The 17,476-nt window shown below is 35.5% G+C and overlaps 2 protein-coding genes across 7 annotated transcripts; one reads left to right on the top strand and one right to left on the bottom strand.

Annotated features, from left to right (window-relative positions):
• Positions 1 to 1,384: 1,384 nt before the first annotated feature.
• Positions 1,385 to 5,258, top strand: LOC103323915 (RNA-binding (RRM/RBD/RNP motifs) family protein). Of its 2 annotated transcripts, XR_513559.3 has the most exons (3): positions 1,385 to 1,761; positions 2,848 to 4,170; positions 4,676 to 5,258. XR_513559.3 is itself a non-coding variant. In XM_008225938.3 (2 exons), exons 1-2 carry the CDS (start codon positions 1,540 to 1,542, stop codon positions 4,027 to 4,029), a joined length of 1,404 nt encoding a protein of 467 aa, XP_008224160.2. In that variant the 5' UTR covers positions 1,385 to 1,539; the 3' UTR covers positions 4,030 to 4,421. The 2 variants fall into 2 exon arrangements, 1 of the variants encoding a protein (XP_008224160.2); XM_008225938.3 differs by lacking the exon at positions 4,676 to 5,258 and having other exon boundaries at positions 2,848 to 4,421.
• Positions 5,259 to 6,911: 1,653 nt separating this feature from the next.
• On the bottom strand, positions 6,912 to 16,696 carry LOC103323914 (uncharacterized). Of its 5 annotated transcripts, none has more exons than XM_089047141.1 (26): positions 16,389 to 16,696; positions 16,011 to 16,193; positions 12,932 to 13,149; positions 12,465 to 12,570; positions 12,257 to 12,358; positions 11,902 to 11,961; positions 11,733 to 11,811; positions 11,371 to 11,518; positions 11,173 to 11,261; positions 10,901 to 10,977; positions 10,515 to 10,695; positions 10,343 to 10,371; positions 9,936 to 10,084; positions 9,581 to 9,683; positions 9,361 to 9,456; positions 9,217 to 9,272; positions 8,994 to 9,117; positions 8,810 to 8,872; positions 8,649 to 8,708; positions 8,402 to 8,563; positions 8,207 to 8,277; positions 8,035 to 8,128; positions 7,753 to 7,889; positions 7,580 to 7,660; positions 7,258 to 7,363; positions 6,912 to 7,164 (listed from the first exon to the last, which is right to left on the bottom strand). In XM_089047141.1, the coding sequence occupies exons 2-26, from the start codon at positions 16,182 to 16,184 to the stop codon at positions 7,087 to 7,089; spliced, it is 2,643 nt and encodes an 880-aa protein (XP_088903267.1). In that variant the 5' UTR covers positions 16,185 to 16,193; positions 16,389 to 16,696; the 3' UTR covers positions 6,912 to 7,086. The 5 variants fall into 5 exon arrangements, with proteins under 5 accessions (XP_088903267.1, XP_088903266.1, XP_008224158.2 ...); XM_089047140.1 differs by having other exon boundaries at positions 16,011 to 16,233; positions 16,389 to 16,616; XM_008225936.3 differs by lacking the exon at positions 11,173 to 11,261 and having other exon boundaries at positions 10,901 to 11,024.
• Between the last annotated feature and the right edge of the window lie 780 nt (positions 16,697 to 17,476).

The raw sequence follows: 17,476 nt of genomic DNA, 5'->3' as shown, positions 1-17,476 counted from the left end.
TTTGTTAGCTCAAACTAATTCGAAGACTGACCCGTCTCATAAATATACTAGACTCATGCCTTCCTATGGTCCAAAATTCTTTAGGCTCATGGACGGCTTTTGAACTGAGCTTATTTGACTATACTAAATTTACATTTGATTAGGTTATTTTGACTTTGCCATTTGTTTAAAAAGGGATTTAAACTTGAGATTTGTTAAATCCTTACAAAATTGTAATACCACTTCAACTATAAGCATTCTTGATTAAAAAATTATTATAATCATATGAATATACTCTATGATTTTCATAAAGGATCCCAAGCCTCTACATTTACATACAGTGCATTTACCCCCATTTCTCAACATTTAGGCAAATCCAATAATCTAACTAGTTAAGATTTGACACTTCATTTTAAAAAATTTACACTCATCCATTTAATTAACTATAACTTAACAATGTTAAGTTTAAATATAATTTTTAAAAAATTTAAAAGAAAAAAGACTTTTGCCCCACCCACACTCACGGCAACATCTTCCCTCCTCACAGCCAACCTCCCCCCTTCCCCCACCCCAAACTCTCGTTTGTTAAAAAAGTACTCTTCAAACAAAACAAATTTGAGTGTTTTATTTGTAAAATACATAAATAAACTATAAATAAAAAAAAGGGTTCTTCAAGCTTGCAGATTGCAATGAATCTCAGTTTTAATAAATTCACTGGGACAATACCACGAGCACTTTGAAATCATTGATGTTCAAAACAATTATGAGGCATCTCCACCCATCTAGGATTGGGTTGCCATCTTCTTGTTCTCGCTAAAAAGGCACATTCATGGAAGAGGGAGAGAGTTATCGAAGAGGTGGGATAGCTGCTAGGTTTTATTTTAAATTTTTTAGATTTTATTTAAACTTATTCATTAAATGGATGAGTGTAAAAAGTTTAAAAGTGAAATGTCAAATCTTAAATCCTTAGATTATTGAAATGGCCTAAATCTTAAATCCTTTCATAAATATTCAATAATTATCAATAATTACAAACAGAGCTGGGCCTCAGGCCTTACCCGAACAAACGGGCCGGGCAAATGCTACAAGAGTACAAATTTTGAATTCTCGAATAATAAAAGGAAAGAAAAAAGAAAATCATATGTCATCTAGTGTGCACGTCACGTGACAAAGAGCCGAAGCTAAGACAAGGGGAGGCTAAAGACTTGGACCTCACTGACGGATGACGACTTACATCAAATCTCAGCCGTACAACAGCTACCACCCGCATCAAAATGATTCCCGACCAACCAATCCAGCAAATCTCATCCGTCCAAACGCCTACTTCCCAATCCCCCAAGTCCCAATCCCCACCCCCCCACCAGAGTCTCAAAGCCTACCATACATACTTCACTTTCCCACGCGCGCTCTCTCTCTCTCTCTCTCTCTCTCTCTAGTCGGCCACAAACCCTTCCTCTCCAAATCCCAAACCCCCAAAATCCAAAAAACCCCTCCAAAATAAACAAAGATCGAATCTTTCACTCACGTAGGCAGTGAGAGGGAGAGGAAGTGAAAACCCACATGGATTCAGATCAAGGCAAGCTTTTTATTGGTGGGATTTCATGGGAAACCTCGGAGGATAAGCTGAAGGAGTACTTCAGCAACTACGGCGACGTTTTGCAAACAGTGGTTATGAGGGACAAAGTCACGGGACGCCCTAGAGGTTTTGGGTTTGTGGTTTTTGTAGATCCTGCTGTTCTTGATAGGGTTCTTCAGGATAAGCACACCATCGATGGTAGAACGGTGAGATTCAGATTCCAATTTCTTGGCTCGTTTTCTGAGCGTATTTAAGTGCTAATTAGGTCTAAAGCTAATTGTTTTCTGTTTCTATGTGCGTGTTTCAGTTGTTTGTTGTTTGTTTTATTTTTAACAATTAATTTTAGATTTTGGATTTTTAGTTTCCTTTTGCTTTTGTAATACTGCGATTATGGTTGTATATATCTTTGTCGAGTTCCTATGTTGAGCTTGATTCCGTTAGATATTAAATTATATATTTTTTGAGTTATGTTGTTGAGATTGATTCCATTAGATATGAAAGCATGTACTTGCATTTTTTCTGGTTTGCGGGTTGCTGTTAAGTTTGGAAGGTGGAACTTGATTCAATTGATATAGCCGTGGGGTGCGGGGGTGGAATAGAACATGATATTTCCTTGGTTTTTCCCTTTAAAAACTTTAGAATTCGAAGTCATTGATTAATTTTGGTTCAAATATTTTGTCGCTGTATGTTATAAATGTTATAGTTAATTATTAAGAGTTTTGAAGAATTTGTTTACACCCCCACCCCCTTTTACATTCTTAAAGGCAATTTCACAAATGTCATTATCTAATCCAATGGCATAATAGATTGTATCGTTGCCCTTTTATTGGTCTGCTAGTGTGTAACAGAGTTATTCTTGTGAGCAAATGTGTCTGGAGGTACATTGCTATGAAATAATTCATTGCTACGTATGTGACTGGATTTAGGGTTTAAGATTTATATTGGTTTGCATGTCAATTGTTTTACATCCCAGAATTATGATGCTGCTAATAATTTTAGCTTGACTTGCACCTCCAGGGACATTTTATTGATTGTATGTGGTCACTCTTACCACTTTTCAGTGGGTGAGGGTGATCCCTGGGAGAGGATTCGTGTATAACGGGTGGGTGCTGTCTATGGTTATAGTAGGTTATGGATGGCAGAGATTTTACTAATCAGAAGAATTTTAGAGAGAAGATGATTTTGGGTTGCTGTAATTGCATAAAAATTAGGAAGATGGAAAAAATGAGAACGGTGAGGACACTATAAGTTATCTTTACTTCTGTTGCATAACCATTGGTTTTATATTTCAGGTTGAGGCTAAGAGGGCCCTATCGAGAGAGGAGCAGCAAACCACTGGCAGAGTTGGAAATGCTAACCCTACTAGAAGTGCTGGAAATGGTGGAAATATTAGGACCAAGAAGATATTTGTTGGAGGGTTGCCTCCCACTCTTAGCGAAGAAGGATTCCGTGAGTATTTTGAAACTTATGGCCATGTAACTGATGTAGTAGTAATGTATGACCAAAGTACCGGACGTCCTCGTGGATTTGGATTTATTTCATTTGATACTGAAGAAGCAGTTGATAGGGTTTTGCACAAAACATTTCATGATTTAAATGGTAAGCAAGTGGAAGTTAAGCGGGCGCTTCCCAAAGATGCCAATCCTGGTGGGGGTGGCCGTAGCATGGGGGGTGGTCAAGGTGGCGGTGGTGCAGCTGGTGGCGGTTATCAAGGATATGGCGCATCTGGTGGCAACCCAAATGCATATGATGGTAGAATGGACTCCAACAGGTACATGCAATCTCAGAGTACTGGAGGTGGTTTTCCACCTTATGGTTCTTCTGGGTATAGTGCACCCAGTTATGGCTATGGTCCTACCAGTAATGGAATTGGTTATGGCGGTTATGGAAGTTACGGTGGTACTAATACCGGCTATGGAGGTCCAGCAGCTGCTGCCTATGGAAACCCTAATGCCCCAAATGCTGGCTATGCTAGTGGTCCGCCAGGTGCCCCTAGAAGTTCATGGAGTTCTCAAGCCCCCTCTGGATATGGTGCTATGGGATACGGGAATACTGCTCCTTGGGGTGTTTCAGGTGGCAGTGCAGGTGCAGGCAGTGGCGGCCCTGGTTCTGCACCTGCTGGTCAATCACCTAGTGCAGCGGCTGGGTATGGAGCTCAAGGTTATGGTTATGGTGGGTACGGTGGAAGTGATGCATCCTATGCAAATCCGTCTGGTTATGGTGCTGTTGGAGGGCGTTCAGGGAGTGTCCCAAACAACAATGTTGGTGGCGCAGGTGGGGAGCAAGGTAGTGGTGGTGGCTATGTTGGGAGTGGCTATGGCGATTCAAATGGAAATACAGGTTATGGAAATGCTGGTTGGAGATCTGATCCATCCCAGGCTTCAGGAAACTATGGTGGTCAGGCAAATGGTGGACAAGTTGGTTATGGTGGTGGGTATGGCAGTGCTCAGGCACGACAATCCCAACAGCAGTAATTTTGATGGTCAACTGTTTCAATGGAAATTTCATCCTGTTTTAAGGATCTGTAACTCTTTATGCATGAGCTAGTAATGGTTTCTCATCACCAGCGGCAGTAGCAGGAACAGCTCAAGTTGGATGGCAATGCTTTGGGACTGGTTGGATTGCTTAAATTCTAGTAGTTTGCAGTTACTCTTTTGGTAGTCTATAATAAGTAGTATTTTAGTTCGCACTAGATGCTCCTCATATTTAGTTTTTGCTTTTGAGTGGTGTTAAATTTGGCGTGCTTATAATTGTCTACTTGCTGCTAGTGGCAATTACGTTTTTGGTCGTAGTGTTAAAGCTAAAGTAGCTTATATAACCTTACCTATTTTGGTTTTATTGCATTTGAGTATTCTGTTGTTTGACATCTTATTAGTGCTTTATTTTAATTTAATTTAATTTGGCTGAGGATTAGATGCTGTAGAAAGTTTAGCCATTAGGTGCTTATGCTTGATTTGTTATGACAAGTAGGAGTACAAAGATGTAGTGAGGATATTTTTCTGATAGCAATGGAGCTATGGGCTGGTCACTTCGTTATGGGTAGCGATAATCATAGTGGTAGTTGACACTTTGACGATGGCATAATCATTTTCCCCCTGTATTTGCCCTTGTGTTGTACAGGAGGAGAGGTGCACAAGTTGTAAAGTGAAGTGTCCATCATGGCTGAAACGAGCTTCATGGTGGGGCATGTTCATTGGGGGTGTGTTCAGCATGGAATGAAATATTTGGAAGTTTGTTCACTTGAAATTAATGAGGCATTCTCCAGCCAGGCCATGCCATTGCCAACACTGTCAAATTTCGCAGAGTCCTCAAGCTCATATCACTAATATCGTAAACTTACCCGTGGTTTTGGTTGCATGACAGATTGTGAGGTGAACAGCGTACGGTATGTTGACTTGAGCAGCTTAGCCAGATTCGCTTTAAAATTTGATTGTGTAAGGCCGTGTTTTGATTCATAGGAGCAGATGGTTCCGGAATTTAGAGAAGCAGAAAGGAGGTGCTTCTGTTAAAATAGTTTTTCTAGAACTTTAGAATGAAGTAGAAGACCCATTGCATTTTTATTCATTTATTTTTCCAAATTTGAGAACACAGGCTAGATTTATGATGCATTATTTCAATAAGAATATTGACTGTTGTAATAGTGCAGACTCTGTTTTCTTCTGCCCTGTTATAGTATAGAGTAGCCTACCCTATTTCTTGTCTCCTTCCATGTGTTCTTACCTTGTTATCTCAATTCTTTGTGGTGGAGTTTTGTGTTTTGACTGAACTACAGGAATCCGTCAAATAGAAAAGGCAATGATACTTAGGGTGTGAGGGCTTTCTTATCTGATTCTGTATTGAACGTTTTGTTCGGTGTTTTAGAATCCTTAGATGTTGCCCCCACTAGACGATGATCTGTTTTGAAATGCCTATGGTGATGCATTTGCTTAGCAACTTAAGCATACATACATGCATTGTTGTTTTGAGCCTTCCTTGGCTATAACTTATTTGCATCTTCTACCCCTCTCCCGCAATTTGGATTATGTAAAGCATATTAGAGATGAAATGGTGTAAAATGGGTTACCCTGGTATGGAAAACCCGGTATGTTTAAAACATGGTCTCTGCATTCTGCAAAACTTGGTATGCCTAAATTTCAATGGCCGATGTTAGACGGTCACTGATTGTGCTAGACGTGGGCATTTTGTTCTGTACAGTTTTATGCCAGCTACGATTTGTGGCAAGGAAAGAGAGACAATAAACCAACCTTGTGTTATGTTACATTTTATGATCTGCCTCAGTGGAGTGGGCTACTAGGCTATACTTACTCATGTGTCAAGTAGGCTTTGTTGCAAGGTCTAAACCTAGTGGCAACATTTTGCTGTTCAGCATCAACAGAAAGCTAAATGATAAAAAAATATTACTTTTGTGTCTTCTGGGTTTTTATTTTTTTTAAAAAAGTAGTAGATGAAGAAGACAGGCACTTTTTCACGGAAGCTTGTTCGATCCAAAACACAGATGATAAAATAACTGTTAACAATAAAAGAATAAAAAAATGAACAGAAATCTGGCAATACTCTCGTTTGGTACACTGTATTAGACTCTGAATAGGAGTAAATAGTTCATGCCAGGTGTTTGGGGTCAAATTGTATTATTTAATTACTTGCTTATTTTAAACGGGTTGGACTTTTAATACGCTCTTTATCCGACTAATTAATACAACCCACACAACCCGGTTTAGATAATACATATTTAATTATATAGCTAGGGAAAAGAACATACATGTTTATGTGAAAAATTCGACGATGCTATTTTCATCTTCTTCTCCAAGGTTATTCTCTTCACTCTCTCTATCTAATGTGCTTCTTCTCTCTTCATCTTCTCTCTTTATATATTTCCTTTTTTATTAAATTTTTGTGGAAATTAGGTTATGAGTTTTTCTTTTTTGACTCTTTTCTTGATGTATTGGAACAATACATGCGGCTGTGTATCCAACTCAATAATCAAATTATCATCATGCGGCTATGTATCGAACTCAATACATGCTGCTGAGTTTTTCTTATGTTGTTTTCTTTATATATTTCATCTCTCCAGGTATCCAACTCAATAATCAAATTATCATCCCAAGTCAACAATTAGAACAATACATGCGGCTATATTTTTCTTCTTGTATTTTTTTTTTCTACTTTTGGTGCTTGTTGGTTTGTTTTCTGGTTATATGAAAAAAAAATAAAAAAATCTTGTCATATGAATCTTATCAAAAATAAATAAATAAATAAAATTCGTGTCATTTCAATTTCAATTTCCACTTAAATTATCAAAGAATTTTTTGTAAAAAAATAGGATCCGATGTTATCCGGAATAGCACCAAACACAATATAGTTTAATCATATTATTTATTTGGAATAGCACCAAACGCCTTATAATATTATGGATAAACAGTCAATACTCTCCGGAACAAAATAATACTATCCGGCAGATTTTAGTCAAAATAATACTATCCGACAGAATAATACTATGCTGAATTGTGAAGCCTGATCATATAACAGAACAATCAATATGCTGAAGCTGAAGGGAAGCCTTTGTATGGGTCGGTGAAGGCCGGAGTGTTGCCAGGACGCGAAAACACAATCTACATCACACACGAACAGTTTGCAACTCTTTAGTTGTGGATCCAAAGAGCTTAAAATATCTGAAATTGCAGGAACATATATGTAATGTGTACCTGGTAATTTCCAAGCGTATATGTCTTAAAACCAGCAGCACAGTAATCAAAATAATATTCCCATGTCCGGATGAAATTCTCATTGAACCCAAGAGCCAGTATTTCACTACAAACATCCAAGCCATTGTGCCAACGTTAAAATCCCAAACTTCAGTTACATATGTACACATTTACATGTATGTCTAAAAACAATTTTTATTAGAGAATAAATTCAGTAAATGCATTTTGCAGCAAAATAAGAGCACAGAGAGCAACAAGCAGCAATGATAAGTTTATGTTTCTTTGGGGAGGATTATTACAGTTCGCATCATTTTCTTCTTACCTATGTCTGTCCAAGAAATTTTTTCTCCAACATCTCAGTGTCTGGTAGTAATGGATTCCAATGTTTTCCAAGTGCTCCACACTGCAGTAGTGGAATTCCCGAAAGTCGAATAAAAATACGTACAAGGAAGTTAAACCTAACCATGAAATTGTTGTCATGATAACAGATCATACCAGAGTCTGGAAGAAGCAGCCATTGCTGATGTTACCCTACTTAATGAAGGTAGACATCCACCAGGAAAAATATATTCCTTTATGAAGTCTGAACTTCGTCTGTACTCATCGTAACGTTCATCCGGTATTGATATGAACTGAAGCAAGATCAATAGCCCTTAACTATTAGCAAGATGTTGGATGCTACCGTTTATAGGAGTTTATTTTTTTAATCAAAATAGTCGAACAACTATATTTACTAGTTCTAGTTCTACCCTGGGACAACATTATATGGGATGTTACCTGTAAAACAAGAAGGCCATTATCTGTTAGCACAGATTCACAGCAAGCAAAAAATTCGTCCATAAATTCATGCCCCACACTTTCAAGCATCTCGCTGAAAAATTCCACCGCAGGTCAAGGTATTTTCGAGGAATATTATTAATGAATTAAATTTGGTGGGATCAGTACTCACCAAGATATAATTCTGTCATATTTGTAGTTAGAAAGTTGCCTATAGTCGCACAGAAGAAATCTGATGCGGTCCTGGAAGAAATTTAGTTGAAATTATGCATGAAAGGCTTTTCTAAGTAAGCCTCAAGCCTTGACATGCATCTAGCAGCATGTGCATGTGCTTATATATAAGCATGGAATTTGCAAAATTTGATACCTGAAGGCCAGCATCTTTCACTTTCTGTTGTGCATATTTGAGTTGTTCCTCAGACAGAGTGATGCCAGTGTATTTACAACCAGTTTGTTTGACAACTTCAATAGCTAAGCTTCCCCAACCGCATCCGATCTCTAGAACTTCATGGTTCTTCTCAATTCTAGACTAGATTAATTCAAAGGAAAAACAGATTGGAATAGTGCACAGAAAAGGATATCAAAAGCTCACAATTCTTACATAAAAGACTCACCTTTTCAATGAGAAGAGAGATTTTCCTTAGCTGTGCAGTCTTTAAATCTTCATCTTCAGTCTATAAAATAATTCAATACAGAAACAAAAATATAAATTAAACAATACACCTTTTTTCATGCTAGGTTTACTGTAAACTTGATGGAAACTGATGATTCTGACCTTAAATACAGCACTGGAATATGTCATTGTTTCATCCAAGAACTGCGAAAATAGATCATTACTCTGCAACACACAAAAAGGTAATAATCAGCTTGTGCATGCCTGATGCTAATTGAATTCAGTACCTTAAATGAAAACAAACTAAATCTCTGTGAAAACTAAATCCAGGTCATAAATTGTATACCAGATCATAATGACGAGAGATGTTCCTGCGCGCCTGTGTGAGAGTATTTTTCCTTGAAACATGCTGAAAGAAGTACTTTGCTGAGGCTATACTAGCTGTGAATAACAATGGCGTCCACCATCCCCTATAGCAAACAAATTTGAGTCCTGAGCTCAGTGAGATTCTGATGACTACTAGCTATATCATAATTCAAGTTTAAGCTGGTAACCAAGTGTCATCAAACCTTTTCTTGTTCAATTTTGAGTCAGAAGAATTTGAATCTCTGTTGGCAATGAGAATCTGGAAAATGAATCAGTAAGACAATAACTTATGTGAATCGGCAAAGTAACCAAATGATTTTGCACTGGACACCGATCAATTATCTTACCATAAAAAGATTTAGAAGGCCTTTGTCTTTATCAATGAAAGAAAAATCCCCGTTGATATATGCATCTGCAAGGCCTAAATCAGCCTGTGTCATTACCTGACAAATGCATTCTATTACTTTTGAGTGGAAGTGATTTAGAACTTTTCCTTTTAACTTCAACACCATGTAGTTTATAATTCCCATTAAAAAAAAGTGTTATAATCAAAATAAGAATGCATACCTTCCAGTAAAACTGAGGAGTATGAACTCTAAGAACGCATTTTAGAGAACACCCTTTTCTGGTTCCCTCAAAGTTGAAAATTGTACCTCCTTCCTCTAATAAACTATAGGAGGAGAAGGCACAATGTATTAATAATCTCCATAAAAGAAAAAAAAATTATTCCACATGATGAAAGAAAATTAAAGGAGTATGTAGTGGGGATGCATATATATCTCATTCTTATGTTAAGAAGAGTTGAATGAGATAATTGGCACATGGAATGCAGATCAGTAACTACAAGCTTGTGATTTATATGATTTAGCTTGAGCTTTATAGTGAAGAAAGTCTAGAATATTAGCCCTTTAGTATTACTCACATTAAACATCCAGTAGATATATAATGTCTAAGAAACCTAGTAACAAAAAGGCGTGCCCCTGTTTCTGTCAGTGACGGAACCATGTGTTTTGGGTTGCTCAAGAGGGAACATCCTTTTCCAAGAATACCGCGTGCTGCAGCCATTCCAGCCTGCAAAGTAGAACACTTCACTGTTAAGCTGAATTCCACTAATTTGATATAATCTCGAAGTGACCTTGCAGAAAACATAGGTTTGGCAGCCCTTCTTCCAAATGGCTGGGGCTTTTATATAGTCAGCATTGTATCGCTCAGCCGAAAATGAATAAATGACCTAGGATGTCAATCATTCTTTCATATCTTACCATGTAACATATTTGAATTCGTTATACAACAAAATGATCTTTAATTACTTATTCCATCATGTCATACCTTTAGTCCATCCTCATGGAAGCCATAACCTGAAAAAGAAAAATATAACATACACTCAGCTGATTTTACAACACACAAAAAGATCAGCTCTGAGCGATGAAAATGTCGTAATCATCTCTTTAATGCAAGATAGAGCTAAACATAATTCTGGCCACCAGAGAGTAAACCTCACCCTGGTATGCTCCACAAAACCAAATTCCTCTCTTTCCTTGAATGCGATGAAGCTCAACAGAAGCTTTCGATGCAGCAACAGATGGGACTGGATGGCTTGTTGACCACTTAAGCAAGGTATGTTCTGGTGTATGATCTGGGTTTAGAGTCACAAGAAATGGTAGACCTTTTTCATCAATGTTCTGCACATTCAGAAATTCCAGGGAATGGTTAAATCATTTAACAGCAAAGGGAAAAAATTCTAGGAGTTCCTCAACTTTCTACTTCTCTTAACAAAATGAGGCCAAACATCAAACCTATTGGATCAAAGTCCATGTTTTTAATCTTTCATTTGATGTTGAGAACTAATATGAACTTTATTTCTCATAAGTTGAACACACTATTTACCTGAAGCACATTGAGCCAGTATGTCAAGCATACTTTGTTGCCATTACTTCCGAGAAAATTCCATGCACTCCACGCTGCTGGGTTTTGGGGCATTAAAGTTTTGTCACGATGCAGGAAAATATCACTGCCAATAGAGAGTTGAACAATGATTGTGCGTTGAATGAATTAGCTATAGGAGATCACAGGCCAAAGCCAAATCAACTTCAGCATATAACCCATTTTTCCCAAACCAAAAAAAGGCAGAGAAAGCACATGAACAAGTACACTATTACAATTGATCATATTCTGAGTACACTTCAAGTGTCCTAGTCCTAAGCTCTGAGGAGCAACAATTACCATCTTCCAATCAAAATGACACTTACTGAATAAATATGAAGAAAGAAAATGGTCACTTTGGGAAAAAACTGAAATGAAAATTGAACTTAATTGTCAATGCAAATGATAATTCAATGAGGAAAAGGAAAGTGTACCTGTATACATATTGGAAAGCACCAAGTACTCTCAACTCATCTGATGTTGCCTGGTCTCCTAGTATTCTCACGGCGTCTGGGGCGTGGACGGCCATTATGCAGCCATCATATATTTCCTCCAAACCATCACCAGAGAGTATACTGCAACCTGCTCTCTCTCATATAAACTCTGTTAATACAATGAGGTTATAGTTCTGGTAGATATAATGCAAGGTTAGTTTCATATAAAACCAAACTTATCAGGCATAGCTCATAAAATCCACTCACTATAATAGCAAACTGAACCAAGAATGTTTTATTATAATCCTACAGGAATTCATACAATAGCAAATCAAGAAATGGAAAGAAAATTAATTACTCACCCTCATCAGTTGTGGAAACCCTATGTACCTCAGAGCTAGTTCTTATCTGACACCCTTTACTTTCCAGCACTTCTCTGACCTGAAATGTTAACCAAACATCAGCCACAGGGAACATTTACTTCAAAAATGAGGCAAGCAATATTGGGTGATTCAGCAACAAAATTAAGACCTTCTTGACATAACAATGTGAACGCCATCTGACAGTAAGCCACTGTGGGCGGCCAAATAGCTGCAAAACCAAACCAGGCCAAGGCAAGAATGTAAGTACCTATAGGCATGAAAACTCTCAAGGCATACAAATTGGGAAAGCATAATTTAATATAAAGGTTTCTTTTTTTAATACACGCGATAGTCTAAACTACAAGGAGAGGGGGTTTCGCACGTGCATACTACCAACCAAGGTGTCATAGGGGTTCGAACCTGAGATCACTATTCTGCAAGTCAATGCCTTTTTCCACTGGACTAGACCCGTTGACATACAAAGGCTTTTAAGGTCAGCTAAAAGGAGAACAAAAACAATGTACCTGAAGTAGATGATGGTTTCGACAAAATGAGAGAACAGAGAAGGCTGAGAAGCTCATAACCCCTTCTGAAGGGCAAGACCAGATTGAACCACATACTGGAACCTGCAGAATATTTTCCACCAAGGAACGGATTAACTTAACTGGAAACAGGTGACTTGAAAAGCTCCAACTAAAGATGTTACAGAAATTAATGGTTCGGTGATCTCACAAGATAAGCCTTCTGAAATAATTCAGAGTAGCCTCGTGACTTGATAAACTGCCCCAAGGTTTCATTGCGATCAATGTCCGGGTTGTTCTCGAGCTCCTCAAGGTAACTGGAACAGGAAATAAAATAGAAACATACACATATATTGCATCACTAAGATATATAACTACAATAAACCCAACATTTTTAGATGCCCGACTCTAGTACCATTTCATTTTGTTATGACATAGTTGATATGTCATGGACTTAGTATGTAATAATAACATTAATAATAAATACACGTGTTATAATATGAGTGCATATCAAAGAATTTTTCCAAAAAGTTTATATCCAACTCTACGTGAATCTAGATCATTAATGAGATTAACTCGTCTGAATGTGTGGTCTAAATTCACGATACCATAAAAAGTACAGATTTATTTCTGCAAATTTAATACACAATGCGCAGGATGATCACTTAAGTTACTTACTTGATTGCATCATGTTTAAACTTGGTGATTTCTCGAAGCATTTGCCAAAAGTATGGATTGAACAAGTTCCTCTTTTGTGCAAACAAGCTTGACAAGCCATTTCGACTGCCCCATTCACAGCCTCGCCCTTTGTCTAAGCTCGCTGAGAAGGACATATCAGATGTCTCCATATCAACTCCAAGTCTCTCAAACAACTCCATCATATTTGGATAGGTTACCTGTCCAATTTTCAAACAATCAATTTATTTATTTTTTCTTGCTAAAGTATACAAATTCGACATCAAAAATTCCAAGTCTTGCATTACAAAACATAAACTCTTGGAACTCCCTACCATTATCAATTAGTTTTGGATTGATCAAACCTCAACATCTAAATCAGAACTTAAATAAGTGAGAGAGAGAGGTTCTTTATTTATTTATAAAACTTAATTAAAAAAAATTATATGATTAAATCCTAAGATTAACTAACCAAAATATATTTTTTTAGCTAAATACAATTTTTTTTAAAACTTAATATAAATGAAACGGGTGTCATCATTGTACACCTCTATTTGTCAGCATCAAATTAAAAGTAGAGACCACATTTATTTTGTTAGTACAGCTTTGTGTGACTATTGTTTAGATGTAAAAATTCATTCATTTACGTTCATATCTGTTGAGAAAAACCTACACTGCATACGTGAGTTAGGTGACTAAGGAGTGAACCCCTTACCTAACTCACTAATGGTAGTCCTTAGTCAACCGAAAGGACATAAAATGCAAAAAAAAAGGCCCCATTAATTCATAATTAGAATGTTCACGAGTAAAATGAGTATTGTAATTATTCAATTATTCTAATCTCTTATTTTTTTTGGAAGTTTCACTAAAACACCCAAAATGGGAGTTGAAATTATAAAAAAATCCAACACTCAAAACGCTTTATAAACACACCCAAAACTCATCATTACACACACTCAAAACCCATTTATAAATACACTTAAAAAATATACAATTGTTGACTTTGGAGTTAATTTTGGGTGTGTTTCTATGTTTAAATAGTGTTTGGATTTTTTTATAAATACATGTCTATGATTGAGTTTATTTATAAATTTATATTTTTTTTTTCCATATTTATTGACATATAAGGAATCAAAAAATTAAGTGGGTTTCATATTATTTCAATATTTGATTAAGGGGAATAGTCGGTCTCATATCCATTTATTTATTTACCAATTGGTGAATCCAGAAATTTTCCTTCCTGGAGGCAAGAACCTGTAAAATTTGGCCTACCATGCACTGGCTACTGGAGCCTAACAACCATCTGTAAAGGCTGGCCTAATGCAGCCCAAGTCTCAGCCATTCCTTTGCCCCCTTGCCCTACTTTATCCTTCTCTAAGGCATTTTATCAAAAAAATATCATGAAAACCTGACACCTTTATTTAAGATTGGATGTTGCCATGGTTGGGTCCAATAAATATATGTAAGTCCTTACACGTTTTCACGACGTACACGTTTTCATACACCATCCCCCTCTCTCTCACTCTCTCTCTCATCAAACCTTGTGCCGTAATTATTACTGGCCTCTACGCATGCATTTTCGTCTACAAAAAGCCCTTTTTTTATTTTTATAAATTTAATTTAATTTTAGAATTAAAAAAGATAAAAGGTGATTGTGTTCTATAAAAATAAAATTTATTATCTGATTTTTTTTTTAATTTTAATTTTTTTAATATGAAAAAGTGTGAATTTTTCTTATTATCCTCATTTAATTAATAATTTCAATTCTTAATGTTTGCTAATACCAATGACATTTTCTGGTATTTTGAATGTTTTATCATTCTCTACCTTTTGCTTTATATAAAACATTCAAAATACCATAAAATGCCCTTGAAATTATTAATTAAATGAGGATAATATAATAAATTCATATTTTTTCATATTAAAAAAATTAAAAATTAAAACAAAATCAGATAATAGGTTTTATTTTTATAGAACATAACTACCTATATTATATTTTCTTAATTTAAAAAAAATTATAATAAAAAACCAATTGGCACATGCTCATGCATGTGCCAAGGGGCTAAAATATATGGATATATACATAATCTTTACATATTTATTCTGTCCCAAAAAAATCTTTACATATTAATAGTAAAGACCATTAAGTTTGCAATATTACTCAAAATTACTGTTATTTAAATCACAACAATTTTATTTTAAAGAGACAAATAAATAAAACAATAGTGTAATAAAATACAAAATAATTAAAACAAGAAAATAAGAGCTAATATCCATAAAAAGAAATTTTGGAAAAAACAAAATATCAATTTTTACCCCCAACATAGGGGACCCTTCGTTTGCATGGCAACCCATCACTAGTCCCACTTTTTTCTCCATTTAGAAAAATAAAAACAAAATTCTATCAGCTCCATTTTTGCTTTTTATGAAGTTTTTAGCTAAGGCAGGGTCATTTTCTCTGACCCCAAAAAAAAAAAAAAAAAAACTAAAGCATGGTCACTTCAGCTCCTATTTAATTAGGCTTGAGTTATATATATTTTTTTTTAAAAATAAACTTTTAGTAAAGAAATTAAAGTTTAAAATAATATTTGAAAAAAATTCAGGTGTTTATTAAAATAAAAAATAAAGTTTCAAGGTTTAAAATTTGAATAGTAAAATTGCAGGGAGTTTATAGTTCAAGTGGTTAAGAGCGTTTATCTATGAACATGAGGTCTTAGTTCGATTCCACCCCCCAATATCATTTGTAAAAAGAAAACAAGTTTAAATAGTAAAACATAAACCAAACAGAATATATATATATATAAACTAACCAAATCAAACTAACTTAAACCTGATAAAAGTTAAGTGTTTTTTTTTTTAGAATGATAAAAGTTAAGTTTTAGATTTTTAGTTTTTTTAAATTTATTTTTATAATGATTTAAACTATGCTTAAAATATGCTTCTTTTTTTTGTTTCCTCTCATACAAACGATATTGAAGGAAGGAGAAAATTGAAACTCAAACACAACACACGTACGAATAAAGAAAAATGATATTTTATTAGCAAAAATAAGCAAAGGTACATTGAGATAATAATTACTTACACGATTGAAGACCATAAAGCCAAGGTCCAAATCAACACCATCAAATGTGACAGTCCTGGCATGGCCGCCCAAGTAGTCATCCTTCTCAAACAACACCACCTCCGCCCCTTCTTTTGCAAGAACATAAGCTGAAACCAAACCACTAATCCCAGCACCAATCACTGCCACTCTCATCTTTTCTCTCTGCATTTGTAATTTTTTAACAAGAACAAATGAATCAAAACTGCAAAAGAAAATGAAGGAAAGTAAGTTGAATGGAAGGCCTAAATTCAGGCACATTAACCTTACTCAAACACACAAAAACTTCACTGTTTTTCCTCAAACGCAGACTTCATGTTATACTTTATATGCAGATAAATTTAAAGCTCTAAGACTTACCACAAAGTTTGAAGCACTTCCAAGTTGTTGGGGTTTAATTTGCAGATCCAAAAGCCTAAAACCCTCGAAACATAACAGGCATTCCCCTAAACCCTCTTCCTTCTTCTCTCTTCTCTTCGATTGGCGGAGGAGAAACTAATGCAGCACTGAAAAAGGAACCAAAAGGCCACTAAAACCCTCTCTCTCTCTCTCTCTCTCTCTCTCTCTCTCTGCATAAATAGATAAGCCAAGTAAGGTCCAGGAACATGGCCCATTTATATTACTGAAAATATTTTCCAAGCAAAAACATGAAAAAAGACAAGCAAATTGTGAGAAAAATGAACTCATCACATTATTGTGACATAATTAATTAGTTAGGTATAAGAGACTATTTTATTAATTACTTGATTAATTCGTTTCTAAATTTAGTAATTACTGGAACACAAAAGTTTGCTTTTTATATGATTTTCAAAAACATGGATCATGGACAGTGGTAGTTGTCTTCTGTCGGATTGTGACGAGCCAATAAAGATTCTAAGTTATGTATTACCATCCACTCATTTTTGGTTGCCTGGTTGTTGCCAAGTTTCATCAAAACTTGGTCATCAATTAGACACCATATCTCCAATCCAAATCGGCCTTCCCAGTCAAACAGTTTGATGTTTAATTTTCCGCCACCGTGAAATACGTGCATGTGTTTGAATTTGAAATGAAGAAAATATAAACTCAATTTTATTTTTTTTATATAAAAAAGTGATGGAATTTTATTAGATCAATAAGAAAAAATATATAAAAACACTATAAAGAGAGTTATTCCAATAGTAATATAGCATACATGGATATAAACTCAATTTATTAGTAACTATTAGGTAATCCATATACATGATATTGTTGATTTAGGTATCCAACAATCTTGGTGTGACGACGTGATTGATATGTCATGAGCTTAAGTCATTATTGTGTGACATTGAAATATAGTCATGTTGAATAATCAGTCCATATTTTATAATATATGTGGACAATATAGTTGATATTTTTTACTTTTACAACATAATATCAATAATTATAAACTCATATTATAACACGTAGATTAGTTATACTACGTGTTC

Source organism: Prunus mume, linkage group LG2 (genome assembly GCF_029339155.1).
Source record: "Prunus mume cultivar Tortuosa linkage group LG2, ASM2933915v1, whole genome shotgun sequence".
In the NCBI taxonomy this organism is placed as follows: Eukaryota; Viridiplantae; Streptophyta; class Magnoliopsida; order Rosales; family Rosaceae; genus Prunus; species Prunus mume.
Note: the sequence above shows the minus strand (reverse complement) of the source record. Positions and strands in the feature narration are given on the sequence as shown.

What these genes read in the sequence shown, in the direction of transcription:
- LOC103323914 (XM_089047140.1), bottom strand. Translation starts at nt 16,199, where the DNA reads ATGCAGAGAGAAAAGATGAGAGTGGCAGTGATTGGTGCTGGGATTAGT. An exon ending in TCCATGAGGATGGACTAAAG is followed by an intron (nt 10,085 to 10,342) that starts GTATGACATGAT and finishes TCTACTTTGCAG; the next exon opens with GCTGGAATGGCTGCAGCACG. An exon ending in TCAAAATTGAACAAGAAAAG is followed by an intron (nt 9,118 to 9,216) that starts GTTTGATGACAC and finishes TGTTTGCTATAG; the next exon opens with GGGATGGTGGACGCCATTGT.
- LOC103323915 (XM_008225938.3), top strand. Translation starts at nt 1,540, where the DNA reads ATGGATTCAGATCAAGGCAAGCTTTTTATTGGTGGGATTTCATGGGAA. An exon ending in ACACCATCGATGGTAGAACG is followed by an intron (nt 1,762 to 2,847) that starts GTGAGATTCAGA and finishes TTTATATTTCAG; the next exon opens with GTTGAGGCTAAGAGGGCCCT.